General features: G+C 61.7%; 1 protein-coding gene across 5 annotated transcripts; it reads right to left on the bottom strand.

The window, feature by feature from the left end:
• Positions 1 to 467: 467 nt before the first annotated feature.
• On the bottom strand, positions 468 to 17,048 carry BCL2L1 (BCL2 like 1). Of its 5 annotated transcripts, none has more exons than XM_065691727.1 (3): positions 16,891 to 17,048; positions 15,317 to 15,982; positions 468 to 1,869 (listed from the first exon to the last, which is right to left on the bottom strand). In XM_065691727.1, exons 2-3 carry the CDS (start codon positions 15,869 to 15,871, stop codon positions 1,732 to 1,734), a joined length of 693 nt encoding a protein of 230 aa, XP_065547799.1. In that variant the 5' UTR covers positions 15,872 to 15,982; positions 16,891 to 17,048; the 3' UTR covers positions 468 to 1,731. The 5 variants fall into 5 exon arrangements, with proteins under 5 accessions (XP_065547799.1, XP_065547798.1, XP_065547796.1 ...); XM_065691726.1 differs by lacking the exon at positions 16,891 to 17,048 and adding an exon at positions 16,610 to 16,737; XM_065691724.1 differs by lacking the exon at positions 16,891 to 17,048 and adding an exon at positions 16,175 to 16,312.
• Between the last annotated feature and the right edge of the window lie 544 nt (positions 17,049 to 17,592).

Here is a 17,592-nt window from a genome sequence, read left to right as displayed (position 1 = left end):
CCAAGCCCCTGTGTCCAACCTGGCCTTGAGCACTGCCAGGGATGGGGCAGCCACAGCTTCTCTGGGCACCCTGTGCCAGCGCCTCAGCACCCTCCCAGGGAAGAGCTTCTGCCTAAGAGCTCAGCTCAGTCTCCCCTCGGGCAGGTTCAAGCCATTCCCCTTGCCCTGTCCCTACAGGCCCTTGTCCCAAGCCCCTCTCCAGGTCTCCTGACAGCTTTCCCCTGTTCCCGGCAGCACTGTGGATGCTCCCCTGCCACCATCAGTGCACGCAGCCCCTTCATGAGGCAACAGAAGGAGCATTTGGGCCTGGCCTTGGTGCAAAGAAGGGGCAGAGCAGGGCCCTGCTCCTGCCGGAGCCATGCACCTGAGGCCAACCAACAGCAACCCCTCCTGGGGCCACCCCATCCCTCCCCGTCCCCGTCCGGCCCCAGCCCGGTGTTCACAGAGACCACAGCACCAGCAGCAGCTCCAATGACAAGAGTTTATTTGTGGACCCACCTCCACCTGCAAACCAAAGCGTTCAATGGGCAAATGCTGCTCCCTGCATCCGCTCCTGCAGCGAGCGCATCCTGCACTGGGAGCACGAGTCCGTGCTTGGGGGGCCAGGCAGGAACCCCCCCCCCCTCCCCGCCTCCACCCCCTTGGCCTCTGCAGGGAGCACGGCCCCACACATAAATAGGGACAGACGAGATAACAAAAATAGCATTAAAGAGTATTCACAAAGGGGTTAAAACCTACGGGGTCTGTACAGCAGAGCGGGGGCCGCGGCGCTGGCCGGGCCGGGGGGGGTTGTTCTGGAAGCTAAGCTCAGCTCTGAAGCTGCCGCACGCACCCGTCACAGCCACGCCGGGGACAGGGTCTGCCTGGGCTATGGGGCCAGTGGCTCCCGATGGCCTCAATGAGGCTCTGGGCTGGCGCCGACCCTCACTGCCCCCAGGGATGGGCCATGGGGGGGCTGCTCCCAGGGCTCTGCTTCCCCTCCTGCATCGCTCCCCCTGTCCCTGCATCCCCCGGGGCCCCCGTGCCAGGGCAGGGGCTGGTTCAGGCTCTGCCCCTCGCCTGCCTCCGTCCTTCGCCAGCCCAGGGCAGGCCCGGCTGCCATTTACATTCAGAGGGAGGAGGAGGAAGAGGATCCCTTCAACCGGGCACAGCCTCAGGCTCCGTCCTCACTGAGATCAGCTCCCGGCAGCCGGTGCCTGGGGACAAAGGGGCTGACGGTGAGGGCAGAGCTCGCTGCCTCCAGCCTCTCTGCCTCTTCCTCCTCACTCCCCTCCAGCACAGGGATGAGCTCTGCCTGGAGGAAGCAGGGACGGGAGCGGGATGCTGCAGGGAAGCTCCATCGCAGCGGGCACCCTGCCCCTTCCCAGGGCCTGGGCATGCCTGGGACGGGAGCAGGGAGCCTGGACCCTCGCTCTGGCTGGGGCACCTTACATTAGTGACACATCTACACACGCGCACGCACTCACACATGCAAAAATAAGTCTGTTTATTCTCTTCCAAGTGACCTGGAGGACCCTGCGGGGAGGGGGCACCTTCTGCCCCCCCCGCCGGGTCCCCCCAGCGTGGGAGCTGGTGGCTGAAGTGCTGCCGTGGCCTCAGCGCCTTTAAAACACAACGGGAGGGATGAGGAGCCGGGGGGGGGGGCTACGAGAGAGGAGCGGTGGCGCGGGGGGGGGCCCCGCGGGGCTCGGGAGGAGTGTAGTGGCTGGGGGGGGCCGCGGCGGGGCCGGCTCACTTGCGGCTCAGCAGGGATCCCAGCAGGAGCACCCCGGCCACCGTCGCCCCGGTCAGGAGCCATTTGTTGAAGGTCTCTTGGCCCTTCCTCACCTCGGCAGCAGCATCGTTCCCATAGAGGTCCACAAAGCGCTCCTGCGGGAAGAGGGGAGCGGTGAGCGGAGGGCTGGGAGCGGAGCAGAGGCCATCCCTCATGCTTCTCCCCCATGGCGTGGGGCAGGAATGCCGCCGGGCTCCTGCGGGCAGGAAGGCGGTGGCGGGGAGCAGGAGGGTGACAGATGCCGTGGGCCTCCCTGCTCTGAGTCATGCACAGAGGGCGATGGGGAAGCACAGGATCAGTCACGGGAGAAGGGGATGCCAAGAAGGATGTGCAAGGAGAGCACCATGCGGGCAGGGCGGAAGATGCTGCATCCATCACGTGCTGCGGGCTCTCTAATATTAGCATCAAAGTGGGACAGAAATCACTGCAGCAGGAGGACACCGGGCTTTAGCCCCTGGCCAAGGTGTGGGGAGCTGCAGCAGGGCTGGTGCCCATGGATGGGGCAGGAGCCCACAGGGTTCATCCCTTTTGCATCCGAACTGGAGCCTCCCATCACCACCAGCACTGCCACATCCTGGCCGGCATGGGTTACTCTGCACCACGAGCTGGATTTCAGGAAGCCCTGTGGCAAAGGCAGACACTGGGACACCAAACTGCTGCCTTCCCCTTGGGGACAGCGGCCAAGCAGGAGGCCTGGCCAGGAATGCAGCCACTCCAGCCCGGCTCGTCCGAACCGGCCGGTTCCAGCCCCTCACCTCCAGCACCAGCAAGAGCCGGGCAGATCCCAGCAGAGGCAATGCACAGGATGGGGCCACAGCCCCTGTCCTTGGGGTAGGCAGGTGACAGCACTGGACACGTGGCATGGCCTGGACTGGGGGTGATGGGGGCAGAGAAGAGCACCAGAGAGCACGTCTGCCCCTGCGCCCATGCGGCGCCCATGGCACGGGGCCACCCTCTGCTCCCCCAGGGACCATGGATCACCAGTCAATGGCTGCTCAGGTCCCCAGCGAAGGAGGGGTCCATGTGCAGGGGCCTTTACCCCCAGGGTTATCAAGGCCGAGCAGGAGCCCTGGGGCTGGAGGAGCTGGAGCTGAGCTCCAGGCTCCGGGCCCAGGCTGGCGTCAGCAGGAGCTCGCCATTGTCGCGCCTCGAGCCCATGTTCCCAGCAAGGTCCCTGCTCCCTGATAAGTGAGAGCAGTTCCAGTAACCCGGTGGCTCTGGGGAAGCACAGATAAGCCCGGCGGACGCTGCCCCTGTGTCACGACTCACCATGGCCTCCCCCAGGCAGGGGCAGCATCCCTGCCTGCTCTGCCAGCCCTGCCTGCTCTGCCAGCCCTGCCTGCTCTGCCACCCCTGCCCTCTGCCACCCCTGCCCGCTCTGCCACCCCTGCCTGCTCTGCCACCCCTGCCCGCTCTGCCAGCCCTGCCTGCAAACTGCCTCCCATACCTGCCCAGAGCCCACAGAGAGCTGCAATCGCTGCCACAGGACCTGCAGCAGTTCAGTGCCTGGATCACACCTGGGATCGAGAGCCTCTTTAGGCAGGTGCCTCTCCATCACTCATGGACAGAGGGTACCAGTGCTCTGGCTCCTCCAAACCCCCCCAGCGTGGTCACAGCATGTGCTTACCTCCTCCCCTCGCCACAAACACACAGCTTTTGACAGCAAGGTGTGCACCACACAAGGCTGCTCAAAGGGAGCAGGATGGGCCCCTCTTCTTGGCCACAGGCCTCGTGCCACAGGGTACCTGAGCAACCGCCCCTGCACCTCAGCACCACCTCTGCCCCCCAAGCACCATCTCCAGCATCTCAATACCCCCCTTGACCATGAGTAGGTATCAGCAGACGTTGGGCAGGGTGCTGGGAGCACCCAGGGCACGTCACTGCTCACCCCGAGCCCTCTGCAGGGCCGTGACACCATCCCCACGGCTCCACACAGTGTGGCAGGAGCTCCCTCCCCACTTCGAGGTGCTGCACAGCCCCCCGGCGCGGGCAGGCCAGCGGCTCACACACAGGGGCCGTCCAGGGAGGAACAAGGGGGAGGCTGCGCCCTCCTTTTTCCCCAGGAAAAGCCACTTATTGAGGATTCATTAAGGATTATTAAGGATCCGTGAAGGTCAGCCCCACTGACGGTCAGCCCCACCGATGGAACGGCCCCACCACCCCCAGGCCGGCTGCAGAGGTGGAAGGAAGGAAGGAAGGGGCACCCAGGCAGGCACCAGGAGAGGGCCCCCCGAGGCAGCTGGCAGCGGCTGCTGCCTTCCACGGTGTGTGCCAGGAGCCGGTGTGGGGGGGGAAAGGCGCTTCCAAGAAGTGAGTTTTTGGGCCTTGCTTCTCAGAAAAGGAAGCGTTTGCTGAGCAAGAGATAAATGCAGAGGGGGCAGCGGGAGCTATCGGCTGCTACAGGCGGAGGAGAGCAGGGAGGGGATGCGAATCCCTCTCCTTCCCCCGGGAAGGGAGCAGCAGATGCTGGGATGCAGCTGGGGCTGCAGGGACCCGCAGTGGGGGGGGAGCAGTGCCTGCCCTCAGGAGCCCCGGCACGACTGCGCTCCCAGATGTGAGCCCTGGCAATGGCGATCGCAGAGCAGGGGCAGGGGGGACCAGGCAGCAGCGGCCTCCCTTCCGTGCTGGGAGCGGGCTGAGGGTTCGGGAATGGCAGCTTGCTCGGCTCCCACCCGGCCCCGGGCCCTGCACCTGAAGCTCAGCACTCCCAGCACCGATCCTGCCCTCTCGGTGCTGGGATCGGTGCTGGGATCTCAGGCTTGCCCAGACACGTCCGGATATTTCTGGCCTCCCCCAGTCACCTTTATCTGAGAGGAAATACTTGGAATTCCTGAGTCGATCACAAGGACTGTGGTAGCAACGGCACCGCAGGGTCCCAAGGGCACCGCGGGGTCCCAATGGCATCACCGGGTCCCAAGGGCACCGCAGGGCCCCAGCGGCACCGCAGGGTCCCAGCCACCCACCCTGTGCACCCATCGGCCCTTCCACCCAGAGAGGACAGCACAGGACAGGACAGGACAGCACAGGACAGGACAGGCTGTTCCACCACCAAACACCCGTCACATCCCCTTCCCCACCGTCCAAGAGGAGGATGCTCGGGGCCAGGCAATGAGGAAGCAGTGTGAGGTCTACGTAAAGGCTTCCCCCGGCTTTGCCTCTCACCCGCCCCAGCACTAGGGAAGGAGTTTCCTTGCTGGAGCCTAAACCAGCACTCACTGGGGAAGCGGGTCCCTGCGGATGCTCCTGCTGCATGCAAGGACAGAGAAGCTGGAGATCAGGCTCCAGCAGTGCCCAGGGCCCTGCAGAGCTGGGCAGGGAGGTTCTGCAGTGCCCCAGAACGCAGCCCAGCACCAGGGGGATGCGGCAGCTCCAGTGACGACACTGGGGCATCGAGGAGAGCTCTGACCCAAAGTGCTCTCACGAGCACGAGGTGCGGCTGAGCCAGAGCTCACATCCTGGAAAGGGGAAGGGAAACCCAACGGTTCAGCCCCCCCCCGCCCAGGGTTCAGCTGGTTTCATTCACCAGCACTGCCCAAGAGCTTCCCCAGCTGAGTGGAGGGGGAACCGTTCCTGGATCCCATTAAGGGAGAGCAGAGCAGGTTCCTCCTTCACCAACGCTTGGGGAAAGAGGATTCAGTGACACTGACCCACGGAGGAAGCAGATGTTGCAATGAACAACACTGTCTGGTCTCTTGTGAGCCATGGGCAGAGCAGAAAGAGCAGATATGGGCTCTAGTGGGACTGTTCATAGAATCCCAGCCTGGTTTGGGTCGAAGGGACCTTAAAGCTCATCCAGCTCCAAGCAGGGACCCCTTCCACTGGAGCAGCTTGCTCCAAGCCCCTGTGTCCAACCTGGCCTTGAGCACTGCCAGGGATGGGGCAGCCACAGCTTCTCTGGGCACCCTGTGCCAGCGCCTCAGCACCCTCACAGGGAAGAGCTTCTGCCTAAGAGCTCATCTCAGCCTCTCCTCTGGCAGGTTCAAGCCATTCCCCTTGGCCTAGCCCTACAGGCCCTTGTAAAGCTCTTCACAATGGCATCAGCTTCAGCACAGAGACTGACCCCAGGAGAGACAGAGCTCCCCCCACCCCAATACCACAACCCTGGGGCCAGGCACAGGAACCAGCTCAGCACACACAGGAGCCTCTCCCACCCACGGCGCCCAACGTGTTTTATCAGAAACCTCCCATGGGATACATCAGGATTGTTCCCACCCGGACCAACAGAGGTGCAGGAAGTTAAGTGCTTGCCCTAGAGCTGCACGAGCCGCAGCATCTGCCTCCCAACCCAGCACTCACCGTGAGGCACTGTTTCACTTGAAAACAAGGCTGATGCTGTTCTACCTTTGCTGTGACTGCAGCTGTGTTACTGCTGAGGGGTCTAACACTGCTCTCCAGGCAGGAGCGCCCATCTGCATGACCAGCCGTTTGTTAATGAGATGCTGGGAACAGTTTTGTGCTGAGCAGTGCCCCAAGCGTGGAAAAAGCAAGGCAGGAGCTCGGCACAGAACACACAAAGCCCTGCATGGAGCAGCCTGCTCCCCGAGCCCCTGCAGGCTGCCAGCTCTCCGCATGGGACCGACATATGTGAACCCGGAGCTACAAGAGAGGGGAAAGGAGATGATCCTTCAGGAAAGCAAGCAAACAAAAGTATTTCCCAAAGGCCACTATTAGGATCCTGTAAGCACAGCCCAGTGGGGCCCTTTGTGCTACGGAAGTGGAAGGGACATCCTGGAAGTCCTCCCTTCACCCTGACACCGCACCCATGCTTGTCCCCATCACCCCCGGCCCTGTCTGAAGCCCAGGCCTGAAGGGAGGGCAGCAGCGACAGGAGGGTGCCCGCAGCATCAGGCAGCACTGCTTGTAGTATCGGGAGCGTGCCATCCCAGGCAGAGGCCTCGGAGCTTCTCCAGATCCCCACCTTGGTCCCCATCAGAACCCTGGGCAGGCTCCAAATGGGGAGGGGAAGAGGCTGTGGGGACATGGGGACACGAAGGGGCTCTGGGGACAGCACAGTGCAGGTGCAAATGCTCCAGAGACCCAGCTCTAACTGTTATGCAAATGGTGACCTCCAGGGAAGCAGCTGCTGATCTCCATGACAATGGCAGGGAATGCCACCCGCCTGCTGCATCTCCTGCATCTCCTGCCCTGGGAAGAACAGTGTTGGGGTGCTGCGGATGCTAGGATGCTGCTGGGTGCTGCCCCAGCCCAAGCTCCAGGGCTCTGCATTGAGCAGAGCTGGCAATGCTGAGGGATGCAGCCATAAACTCGAAGGGGTTAACAGAGTAAGCACATCCCTGCCTTGCGCTCCTCCTGGCTGGCCAAGCCCCTCGCCATCAGGGATGGAGGCTGTCCTGGGGGCCTCAGCCCAACAAACCTGCGGGGTTTCTGCCTGGCGAGGGCCGGAGCCAGCTCTTTTCCAAGCAGAACCAAGCCCTCACTCGCACATTCCAGCCCTAATCCTCGCCGCGGCAGCTCCTGTCAAACTGGTTCCATCACCAGCGCCAGGGAACCTGCACTAACCCCGCACCATTCAGCACGATTCCAGCATTTCCCAAGCACATAAAAGGGGTGAGTGACAGCTCTGACCCCCGTGCCTGCCCCGGGAGATGCTGCGCACAGCACGACACGGAGAGCCGGGAATTGCGCTCTCCCTTCCAGAAACCTCCTGAAACATTCATGTGTGTTCCAGCCGGAGCTGGTGCCAGTGACTAATCCACTTGCATCCATCTTTCATCAGTGTTTCTCCCAGAACTAATGGGGCTGAGGGCTCCCAAAGGTGCGGAAGCACCGGGATTGGGCACGCTCGGCAGCGGTGCGGCTGCGGGACAAAGAACACATTGGCTGAGCCGGATCCACTCAAGAGATTAGCACCTGCTGGGAATGGGATTGTTTTCCAAAGGGCATTAAGTGGAATAGTCCCAGGAAAGACGGTCTCTCTGATGCTTCTCCCCACCGGACAGATGGTGTCTGAGCCCCGCAGCAGAGCCTTTGTGCGAGGGAGGCAGGGGAGGGCTCAGGCTTTCATGTCATGGTTATCTGCTCGCCGCAGCGGGCACAGGCACCTCGGCAGGGTCCCTGCACCGGGGCACAGAGCTCCATTTTCACCTTGTCACCGCTGCTGCCGGACATCAACAGCTCCTGTGCAATCTGCCCTTGTGTAACCATGGGGGAACCTGCGCCGAGGGGACGTGATGTGCTCGCGTGTGGCCACGGCGGAGCCACCTTCCCCCCCCAGCCAGGGGCTGAGCTGTGATGCAAACAGCGCTTCCCGGTCCTTAACAGCACCGTGAGCCTGACCCAAACCCGCCCTGCGGGGAACAGCACCATTACCAGAGCCTGAGGGAGCGAGGCGAGGTGCAGGACAGGCCCCAGAGGAGATGGGTCCCAGCGGGCTCTCCCACCTCGAGCCATTCATCCTCACGCACCCCGGAGCAGCCTCCCCGCTTCCCACTTCAGCCCCCAGCATCTCACGAGGCTGCTGTAATTCTTCCATGCCACTTGAATGAAAAAGGGGAAAGGGTGGAGATGCAGGAAGAGGAGGAAGATGTCCTCATTCTGTTTTCACTTCCTGTTAGTCCACATGAAATCTCAAATGATTCAAGCCACGAAGTCCCTTTTAGCAAACTCCTGGCTGGCTGGAGGGCAGGAAGCAGCGGAGGCAGCAGCTGATGCAGCAAAGGCTGGAGAGAGGGATGCAGCACGAGAAGGAGACTTTGTGTCCTGCCCTGGGCTCCTCCATACGTGTTGTTGCACGCAATAATCACTGGCTGGTGCGCTGGAAGCTTCTAAATGAGGTCAGTTGCTCTAATAAAAGGTATTAGCTCTCCAGCAAGTTTAACACACTGGTGAGCCATGTCATTACAGGATGGAAGCACTTGGAACACTATTATGGCTGCTTTACAGGTAGCAAGAGCTCATTTTCTCCATACGTAAGTCGTGTGTCACCCAGCCACTACCCAGGCCCACACACACACACCCAGCCCAAAGCCAGAGCCAGCTCACCACGGCTCACACACACAGAGCCCTGGCACTGCCACAGCTCTGCACAGCACTCGTGCTGGCCCCAGCCTTCCTCAGCCCCAGTGATGGCCCGAACCAGCCTGAGGTGCAGATGGGACTGGTATTGTGTGGAGAACTAACGAAGTGATGCACACAGCTGTGCTGCTCCACCTGAGCGTGGCATCAGCTGCATTCAACCCAAACCAGCGCCGTGCCAGCCCCGGCCTCTTTGAGCTTCCTAAAGAGCCCTTTGCCCTCCTGCAGAAGGAAAACCCATCCATGCTCCTTCAGGAAGCAGCAGCTCCCTCCTATCTGGCACAGTCCTACCCCCAGCAGGTCCCTGAACAGCTCTGCCCGTCACCCCTCTCACACCTATGAGCAGCTCCTGCTCCAGGCCCTGTCTGCTGCCCCACTGTCACGTTTTGGAGTGCTTGGTTTCAGTCCTGAGGACCTGGCTGGCGGTGGGACAGGGAGAACCTGCCTGCTCTTTGTTCTTGCCTCACTTTCCCCCTGAGCTCAGAGCCGGGGAGCTCCTGGTCCATCCTGGATCAGGAGCAGAACGGCTGAGCCTGGCCCTGCTCCCACTGGATGCTCCTCATCTCCAGGGCTCATGTCCCCCAGCAGGATGCTGCTGCCAGAAGCCAGCTACTAATTGGATGTACTTAAGTCAGAACTGCGTCTGCAGACACAGCTCAAACACGAGCTTGAGCAGGAAGGAGGATAATGCAATAAATTCGAGCAGCTCTCCCCAAGGGAATCGCACAGACCCCTCAACTTCCCCTTTGCAGATACAGCCTATTACCCTGCCTTGGGCTCGCAGTGTGAATGCAAGTGTTGGCTGAGAGAACAACCATCCCAAAGCCTCCCGAAACACCGCGCTCACCCCGCTCACATAGCAGAGGGAAGGCAGAGCAGTTACAGCACAGTGTTCAAACAGTCCCCGTGGCCTCTCTGGTTAAAGCTCTGAATCCCGCTCCTCCCTCCCTCGCTACCCTGGAGGCAGCAGCAGCAGCAGCGATGAGTGCACTGGGTTTCCCATTAAAGAGATCCTGAGAGACAGCACTGGGCTGGTACACGTGAGCACGTGTCCGAGGGAAGACACGGGCGGCTGGAGCGATGCTTCCTGCCCACAGGAGCTGCGGCCGGCGTTCCTGCCCGCAGGCACGGCTCTCCTTCCCGGTGCTGCTCAGCCCTCGGATCCTTCTTTCTTGGAACTAAATTAAACATGAGGAGAAAATAAGCAAAATACCCAACTATGAAGAACTCGAGCGTTTCCAGAGCACAAGTAGGTCACAGCTCCCCGGCGCGCGGAGCCGCGGCTCAGCCCCCCACAGCCTCCTGGGTTCAAAACTGATGTCTCTCTTAGAAGGCAGCTTCCCAAAGCCACACCTGCGCCCCGGTGAACCCATCTGCGGCCATCTGCCAACGGCTCTGCACCCTCACCCCGCTGGGCCCGGCTGCTGCCGTGGCCAAGAACCACCCTCGTCCCCAGCCACAGCCCGGTGCGAGCGGCAAAGCCCCGGTGTCCCCTCCATGGTGCACTGTGGGGAAGCACAAAGCGCATCCCCTGATTCAATCCCTTGGCATCCCAAGGGTGATTGGGAGCGGGACTGTGGAGAGAGCTTGTGCCGAACACCCCTGTGCACATCCTCCAGGTGAGGAGCAGGGAGGAGGAACAGTTTCCCTGTCCAAGGCCAGAGCAGTGAACTAAGGAGTGCCCTGGCACTGAGGGAGCCGCTTCCCTTTCATGCCTTTCATTATCCGCGTTAATCTTAGTTGCTCAGAACAATAGTGTTTCAGGGGAACCTCCGGGAGTGGGGAGGAGGAGTGTGGCTGCTTCCTGCCACCCCAAGGCAGAGCCACCCCAGAGCAGAGCATTCCTTCACCCATGAATCAGCCAGCAGCAGGTCAAAGCCCCTCTGCTATCGGGGTCACTGGTGGGGAGGGAGCAGCTCCCTCAGCCCCTTCCTGCTCCATTGCTAATCCCTCACCTCGCGGTTCAGCAGGTCTGCAACACTTCCACAACTGATATCCATTGCTTCCCTTCCCCCAGCTCCTCCTGGGAATACTCCAGCACTACAGCTAGTGGGGAAAGAGCTGCTTGAGAAACGCTCCCTGTAACGTCGAGATGGGACCGTGCGTTCAGCTGCCAGCAGCCGGGTACACAACAAAGGAGAGGAGCTCCAGCAAAGGCCTTGGAGCATCGTTCAGCCTGCACCCAGGCTGGGTATCGCTGCTCCCGGGGTAAAACCACATCACAGATCACACAGGAGCTCCATCAGCTGCAGCAGCCCAAAAACCCACAGAAAGCTGCAGCTTCCACAGGGGAAAAGAGCACATTGCTCCCTCTGCTTGTGCTATGGTGGGACACGCAACTGCTTCTGAATCAGGAGAGAGCCCAAGCAGCATGCAGGGGGATGCAGATCCTGCTTCAGAGAGCAGCAGGGTGATGGGGAAGCCTGACATTACCAGGAGCAGCTGTGAACACAGAGCAGCACCAAACACTCTGTTAATTATTTCACAGGTCTTTTTTTTACATGACACTCCATCCTCCGGATTAAAGAACCTCGGAGTGCTTTACAAATCCCAGTTCCCAGCGGCTCCCCTGGGAGGGAAGGAAACACAATCCCTTCTGCTGGAAGAGCACGGGGTTAAGTGGGCTGCTCTGAGCCTCGGATGGGCTCTGGGGCTTTGCTCTGCAGGCCCTTGCTCTGATCACAGATCTAAGGAACGGAATCAAACTGCAAGGCACAGCCAGAGGCAGCGAGGAAGAGCAGGGCAGGGCCCCAGTGAAGGAGAAGCGAGCGAGCAGGGTGAAGAGCAGAGCTCTGAAACTCGCCTCTGCGTGGGTCTTGCTCCAGCAGCAGGAATGCTGCTGCGGGCCGGGCAGGAAGCTGCAGTGGAAGTCATTCCAATGGCATTTCCTGGAGAGCGCTGCAGAAAAGCCTCCCAGGTCGCAGGCAGGGTGAGGAGCTGCAGGGATCTGCAGGCTCAGGCCAGAGCAGCCTCCAGTGAGGACAGAGCTACCTGGGAGAGCCATGCCAGGGGCCAGCCCGAGCCAAGGCCCTGCCAGTTCCCATGGCCAGGGAGGGATCCCCAGTCCTGCAATGGGACAAGGCTGGCAGGACAGTGCTCTTTTCATCCCAAGCAGGTGATGACAAAGGGGGCATCATCCCAGCTGCAGGGATCCAGGCTGTGAAGTAAACCTGGGGGACAACAGCAGCACAATTCAAACGTGTGCTTAACCCACGCTGCCCAAAAAGCTTGGACTGAGAAGATGTGAGGATCCTGGAGCACCTGGGATCACCCAGGTAACGTGGTGGCTGCAGGGAAGGCTTGTGCGGGATACCTGGGCAGAGGAGAGAGCTGAGAACCAAAGGCTGGCTCTCAACCTGAAACCATTGAGGAGGCTGGAGCAGGAGCCCAGGATGCAATCCCAGCTGTGCTGTCGTATGACACAGGCTGAGTCATTTCCTATCATTCAAGAAGAAAATGTAAAAGATGCAAAACCATAGAACAGTTTGGGTTGGAAAGGCCCAGTTTGTCAGGATTCAGATGTCACACACTGGTGACAAAGATGCTGTTTGCTCTCCGTCCCAGCCTGACACTGCCCTTCGCGCTGGTCCCCATCATACGCATGGAACCAGGAAGCCTCTTGCCTCTGGGTCCACAGATCCACCTCCGAGGCTCACAGAACACCCTCCTTCAAGCCCACTCTGATTCAGCCTCGAAGGAGAAGCTGTCATCCCCTGGAGGGGCACAGCCAGGCAGCAGCTACTGCTCACTTCCCTCTCACACAGATTAAGCACGGTCAGTACCTCTCTGCCTGCCGCGCTCCCTCCCCACCAGATTTCTCCCCTCCCGATTCCCCATCCCCACTGGGATCAACGTTTGAACTTCCCAGCCAACGGGACCTGGTCCTGGCCAAAGCAGCTGCCCCAGAAAAGCCTCTTCGTTGGTGCTGATGGCTCACAGAGGCAGCAGCTCTCTTCTGGCTCTTATTAAATGCCCCCCTCGGGTTGTTCTTGTTTGGTTGTTTTCTCAGTGCCAGATTGCAGAGGAGGCAACCCAAGAGCCAGCAAACGTGACAAAACACACCCACGTTCACCCCACAGCCAGATTTACCATTTCCCCCTCGCCTCAAAGCAGCCTTTGCAGCAGAAGTGCTGCAGCCCAGCACACAGCAGCCTCAACAGGCCCCTCCAAAGGCAACCTGCATCCCGCTGCCATCCTACGCTCGCCTTTGTTCCTCTGGTGGGGAATGAAAGCGCTTCCTACGCACGCAGCCCGGCTGTGCAACACTGGGGATGCAGCCATGCTCCTTCCCTCTCTCAGCGGGGCTTTCCAGGAAGAGCAATGCTGCAGCGCTGCAGAGCACAGACCAAGGGCCTGCCACAACTTGCATCTCTCTCCCAGGCTCTGCCTGCTGCACCTTTGGGGAGAGCTTTGTTTGCGTGGGACAGGCTCTAACAGCTCAATGCACCAAACAGGCTCCCTGTGCAAACAGGGTGGCAGGAGAGGAACCCTCCATCACAGCAAGTGCAGGGTGGCACTTGCAGGGAGAGCTGGCAGCAGGCCACTGCTTTTGTGCCTGCAGCTGGAGGAGAGTGAGAGCAAAGGGAAGCATCCCCATGCGTGAGGCACTCGGGAGCCCTTATACGAGATAGATATCCCTTAGACCCACTGCTGCTGCACTGTCCTTCATGTGGAGTGGCACAGCTGCCCCAAAAAGGACACAGTGAAACCTCAGCACAGAGGAAAGCTACTGAGACATCAAACAAGCTGCCCAGTGCTGGGGTTTTATGGTGGTGGGGTGGATTCTCCCCACTACAGCCTTTACCACCCTGCCCAGGTCCCCTTCAGGCACCAGCACAGCCCAGGCAGCGCAGTCAGAAGCCCCGTTCAAGGTTAGAAGAAGGGAGCAAGGTTGTTCCCTTGGGTGGGAAACAGAGGGAACGGCGATCTTCAAAGGCAGAGCTGGTGGGAGGGTCAGATAAAGAGGAGTCCTGACCCCTCCGCAATCCGCTGAACCAATATTTGCTCCAAACGATTAATTTAGAGACAGACACACAAAAAAAAAAAGGACGAGCCTGGCAGGGGGGGTGGGGAGGCGGGGGGAGGGGCTCCATTCCCTGCGCGCAGGAGCAGGGATTTTCCACCAGTGATTTAATCTAAATCCCTCCCCCCCCCGGAGAGTTCATTTACAAAAAATCAGATTGCATTATCGCCGGGTCTCCAGGATACAGCCCAATCCGTCACCACCAGCAACAGCCTCCCTCGGAAACCTCCATCTCAGCGCTCAATGCCAAGACTAAGCTGTGCCTTTAAAAGCCAAAACCAGAGGGGAGGGCGAAGGAACTCAGCATTTGGCCAGGGGGATGCGCAGGATGAGAGAGCTGATGGGCCGCCAAGAGCCCGATGAAATGGGCAGCAGATCCCATCATTAATCGAAACTCCTCCGCCTGGGCAGCCCCACCCAGGCAGTGCCCCAGAGCAGCCACATTCCTGGAATTCCTGCACCGTGGGTGAACTGCTTCCTTCTCCCTGGGTGCTCCCTTTCCATGGGTGCTCCCTTCTCTGGGGTCCCCAGCATGGCCAGCCGGGTGCAAGGAGCTGGGAGCTCTTCGGGGCTCCTGCACCTCTCCTCTATCAGGAGGGTGCACAGCTCCAAGGCTCCTGCCCCTTCCCGAGGTGCAGGGGCCTGCTGATGGATGAGGAAGGCTGAAGGCCTCAGCTCACCAGCAAGGCAATTCCCTGCCTGACAGCCTGAACTCTTCCCAGTGGGCACCGGTAAAGGTTACACCAGCAGGGAATCACTGAGATGCAGCAGCAGAAAGAGAACTGAAGACGTGTATAGGTCACAGACCTCCCTTTCCCAGCAGCACGGCACAGCCGGACCTGGCATCCCAGGAATGCTTCCTGGAGAAATGCTTATTCATGGTAATACCTCACCACCGGGAGGGAGCTGAGGGGTTTGCTGCTGGGGCAGCTGGGAGCATCGCTCCCTGCCAAGCAGGGAAGCAGCTGCAGGTCCAGGGTGCAGGCTGTCCCCACCTCAGGCCCCAGCAGCCACCAGCCCCCCAGGAGGTGCTGGGGGGTCCCTTCCGTGTGAGCATGGCAAAACTCAAAGTCTTGTCTTCAGAATGAAGTCACTGTTACCTCAACAAATCACACACAGGGTGTCCGGAGAGGAGGAAGCTCCACTCCCTGCTGTTAAATGACACCAGGAACATGCCCAAGAGCTCCTGCTTGAAGAACAAGCTTGGGTGACATTAGGTTCCCAGAGGCTCCTGGAGAACAGGTCTTTTACGTAACATACAGGGAGAAGGAGAACAAACAGGGATGGAGAAGGACACATCTGAGCATTAACTGCAGTGGTCTGACCCTCTTGGCACAGAGTGATAAGAGCACAGAGGGAAAGGCCAGGTGCCCCTTGATGTCCCTCCAAGGTCTAGGACATGAGCTAACACAAACACTGCTGGTTTGACCAGCACCACCGCCAGCCCGGAGCGAGGGAGGACACAGGCAGGGAGGAGATCTTACCCATCCGCCATTCTCCTGGATCCAGGGATCTAGGTGGTCGGTCAAGTAGGTGGTCATCCAAGACACAATGCGTCCCACCAATACCCGCATCTCCTTGTCAACGCTCTCCACACACAAGGCTCCTCCGAAGGAGAAGAAAGCCACGATGCGCCCCCAGTTCACTCCATCGCGGAAGAGTTCGTTCACTACCTGCTCAAAGCTCTGGTACGCGGTGCCGGGGGTGATGTGGAGCTGGGATGTGAGGTCGCTGAACGCCCGCCGGTACCGCAGCTCAAACTCATCCCCCGCCTCTCTCAGCGCCTGCCTCACGTCGGCCGCTTGAACCATGGTGTGGACCTGGAGGCTGCTCCGGTGCACGGCAGCTCCGTTCACTACGTGGCTGGCAGGCGGGTGCCAGGAGGGGCTCCCGTTGAGGACGCCGTCCATCTCCACCTCCTCGGCTGCAAAGTCAGTCCTGGTCTCAGCCTCCTCCTCCAGCTGGCTCCAGCTGTGGCCCTTCTGCGAGAGCTTGTAGGACACAAAGTCAATCACTAACGCCCGGTTGCTGCTGGACATTTTCACACCTGGGGCGCCCTCAATGAGTCCATGGTCCGGAGCACGCACAGATCAGCACTCAGCAGCTCCCGACCCCGCTCTCCTTCTGCACCACCGATGGGAGCATCTGACCTTTGCACGCACAGCAGAGGAGAGAGGCAAAGAAACGGTTAATGCCAATAGCTCCGAGATGCACCGGGCCGCTAATGCGGGCAGCTCATCGTTAAACCGAGCTCCTTTCTGCCGTGACTCAGGGCCACCGGATCGGAGCTGCACCAAGGACCGGCTGCCATTCCCCCCCCCCCCCGGTCCCTGGAGACCAACCTGGACCCCAGGGAGCCCCCGGATCTCACCGGCTGCGGGCCGGGCCGGGCCGGGCTGCGGGAGGCGGCTCTGGCGCTGCGGTGGCTGCGGGCCGGCCCGGCCGCGTTCCGCCAGTCCCGGAGCGCAGCGGAGGCGGAGGCAACCCCGCCCCCGCCCCGCCCGTTAAAGGGCTCGGCTCCCCCCGCCCCCCTCCGCCGGCGTTGCCCAACGGCAGCCGGCGGAAGCTGGCAAGCGGCGTTGTCAAGGGTTACGGCAGCCCCGAGCGGGGCCCGGTGTGACGGTAACCGCGGTGTCACCCTCGCACCCCTGCACCGGGCACAGCCCTTCCCACCCCCGAAGGCCCTCGCTCGGCCGCAAACCGGCGAGTCCGCGCCGCCAGGGCCGGGCTCACGGGGCACGTTCAGCCCGGGGCCGCCGCTGCCGCCCGGCTCTTACGGGAGCGGTTCCGGTCGGTCGCTGCGGTCCGGGCCGTGCTGCCGCCGGGACCGGGGCGGGAGGCGGCAGGGGGCGGCCAGCAGGGGGCAGCCTCCCCGGTCCCGGTGCCCGGTCCCGCCCCTCGCGTCCGCCGTACCGGGGCGGGGCGGTGAGCAAGGGACCCGCCCCTCACCGCCAACCAATCAGCCGCCGGGAGAGCCCCGCGGGGTGGGGCCTGGCAGCGAGCTCTCCCATTGGCTGAGCCGCGCGTCGCTCAGGGCCTGCCCCCCTCCGCCCCTCACCTCACGGCCGGCTGGGGGTCCGGATCGCTCCCGCCGCTACCCCGTGGGCCCGGCTGGCAGCGCCGCCGTGGGCCGCCGGGAGCGCCGCCGGGCCTCGGCCCGCTCAGCAGTCCCCGAGCTGCTGCCACATCGCCCGCCGCGCTGCTGGGCCGCGCCGGGGGGGTGCGGTAGGGTGGGAGAGGGTAGGAGGCGGCGGGGCGCATGCGCCGAACGGCCGCTGTCACTGCGCAGGCACGGAGCTGCGGGGCGGAGGGCGGTGCTTTGTCGCCCCCTGTTGGCCCCGCCAGCCCGCGGCGGCCCCGGTGGCTCTAGCCTCCGCCGGTGCCACACCGCACGGGCACGGCAGAGCCCGTGGCCGCCTGTCCCCTCACAGCAGCCCGGCTTTCTCTGTCTGATCGCTGTTGTGTCCCTACAGTGCTGCGGGAGCCCGCGGCCACCCCGTGGGTGGTGCCGCTGCTGCAGGCGGAGTACCGGGGCGTGCAGCCAGTTGCCCCGGTAACCACGTGCGGTACAGCCGTGCACCGGTGACCCGCCCCGTCAGCCCTGCTGGGGGACCCGCCTACCGGCAGCTGATAGGCCTCACCCAGCACCATTCAGCCCATCGCCTCGCCTGATTGGCTGGGCCGTGCCGCGCAGTGCTTTATGGGAGTTGTTGTTTACGTCTCGGCTCCCCTCTGTGGCGATTGGCACTTGGGAACTACA

The sequence above is a fragment of the Lathamus discolor genome, chromosome 11 (assembly GCF_037157495.1).
Source record: "Lathamus discolor isolate bLatDis1 chromosome 11, bLatDis1.hap1, whole genome shotgun sequence".
In the NCBI taxonomy this organism is placed as follows: domain Eukaryota; kingdom Metazoa; phylum Chordata; class Aves; order Psittaciformes; family Psittacidae; genus Lathamus; species Lathamus discolor.
This window is presented reverse-complemented; position numbering and strand designations above follow the sequence as displayed.

Coding starts and splice junctions, on each gene's coding strand:
- BCL2L1 (XM_065691727.1), bottom strand. CDS start 15,871: ATGTCCAGCAGCAACCGGGCGTTAGTGATTGACTTTGTGTCCTACAAG. Junction 1,870..15,316: donor TCCAGGAGAATGGCGGATGG/GTAAGATCTCCT, acceptor CTCTTCCCGCAG/GAGCGCTTTGTGGACCTCTA.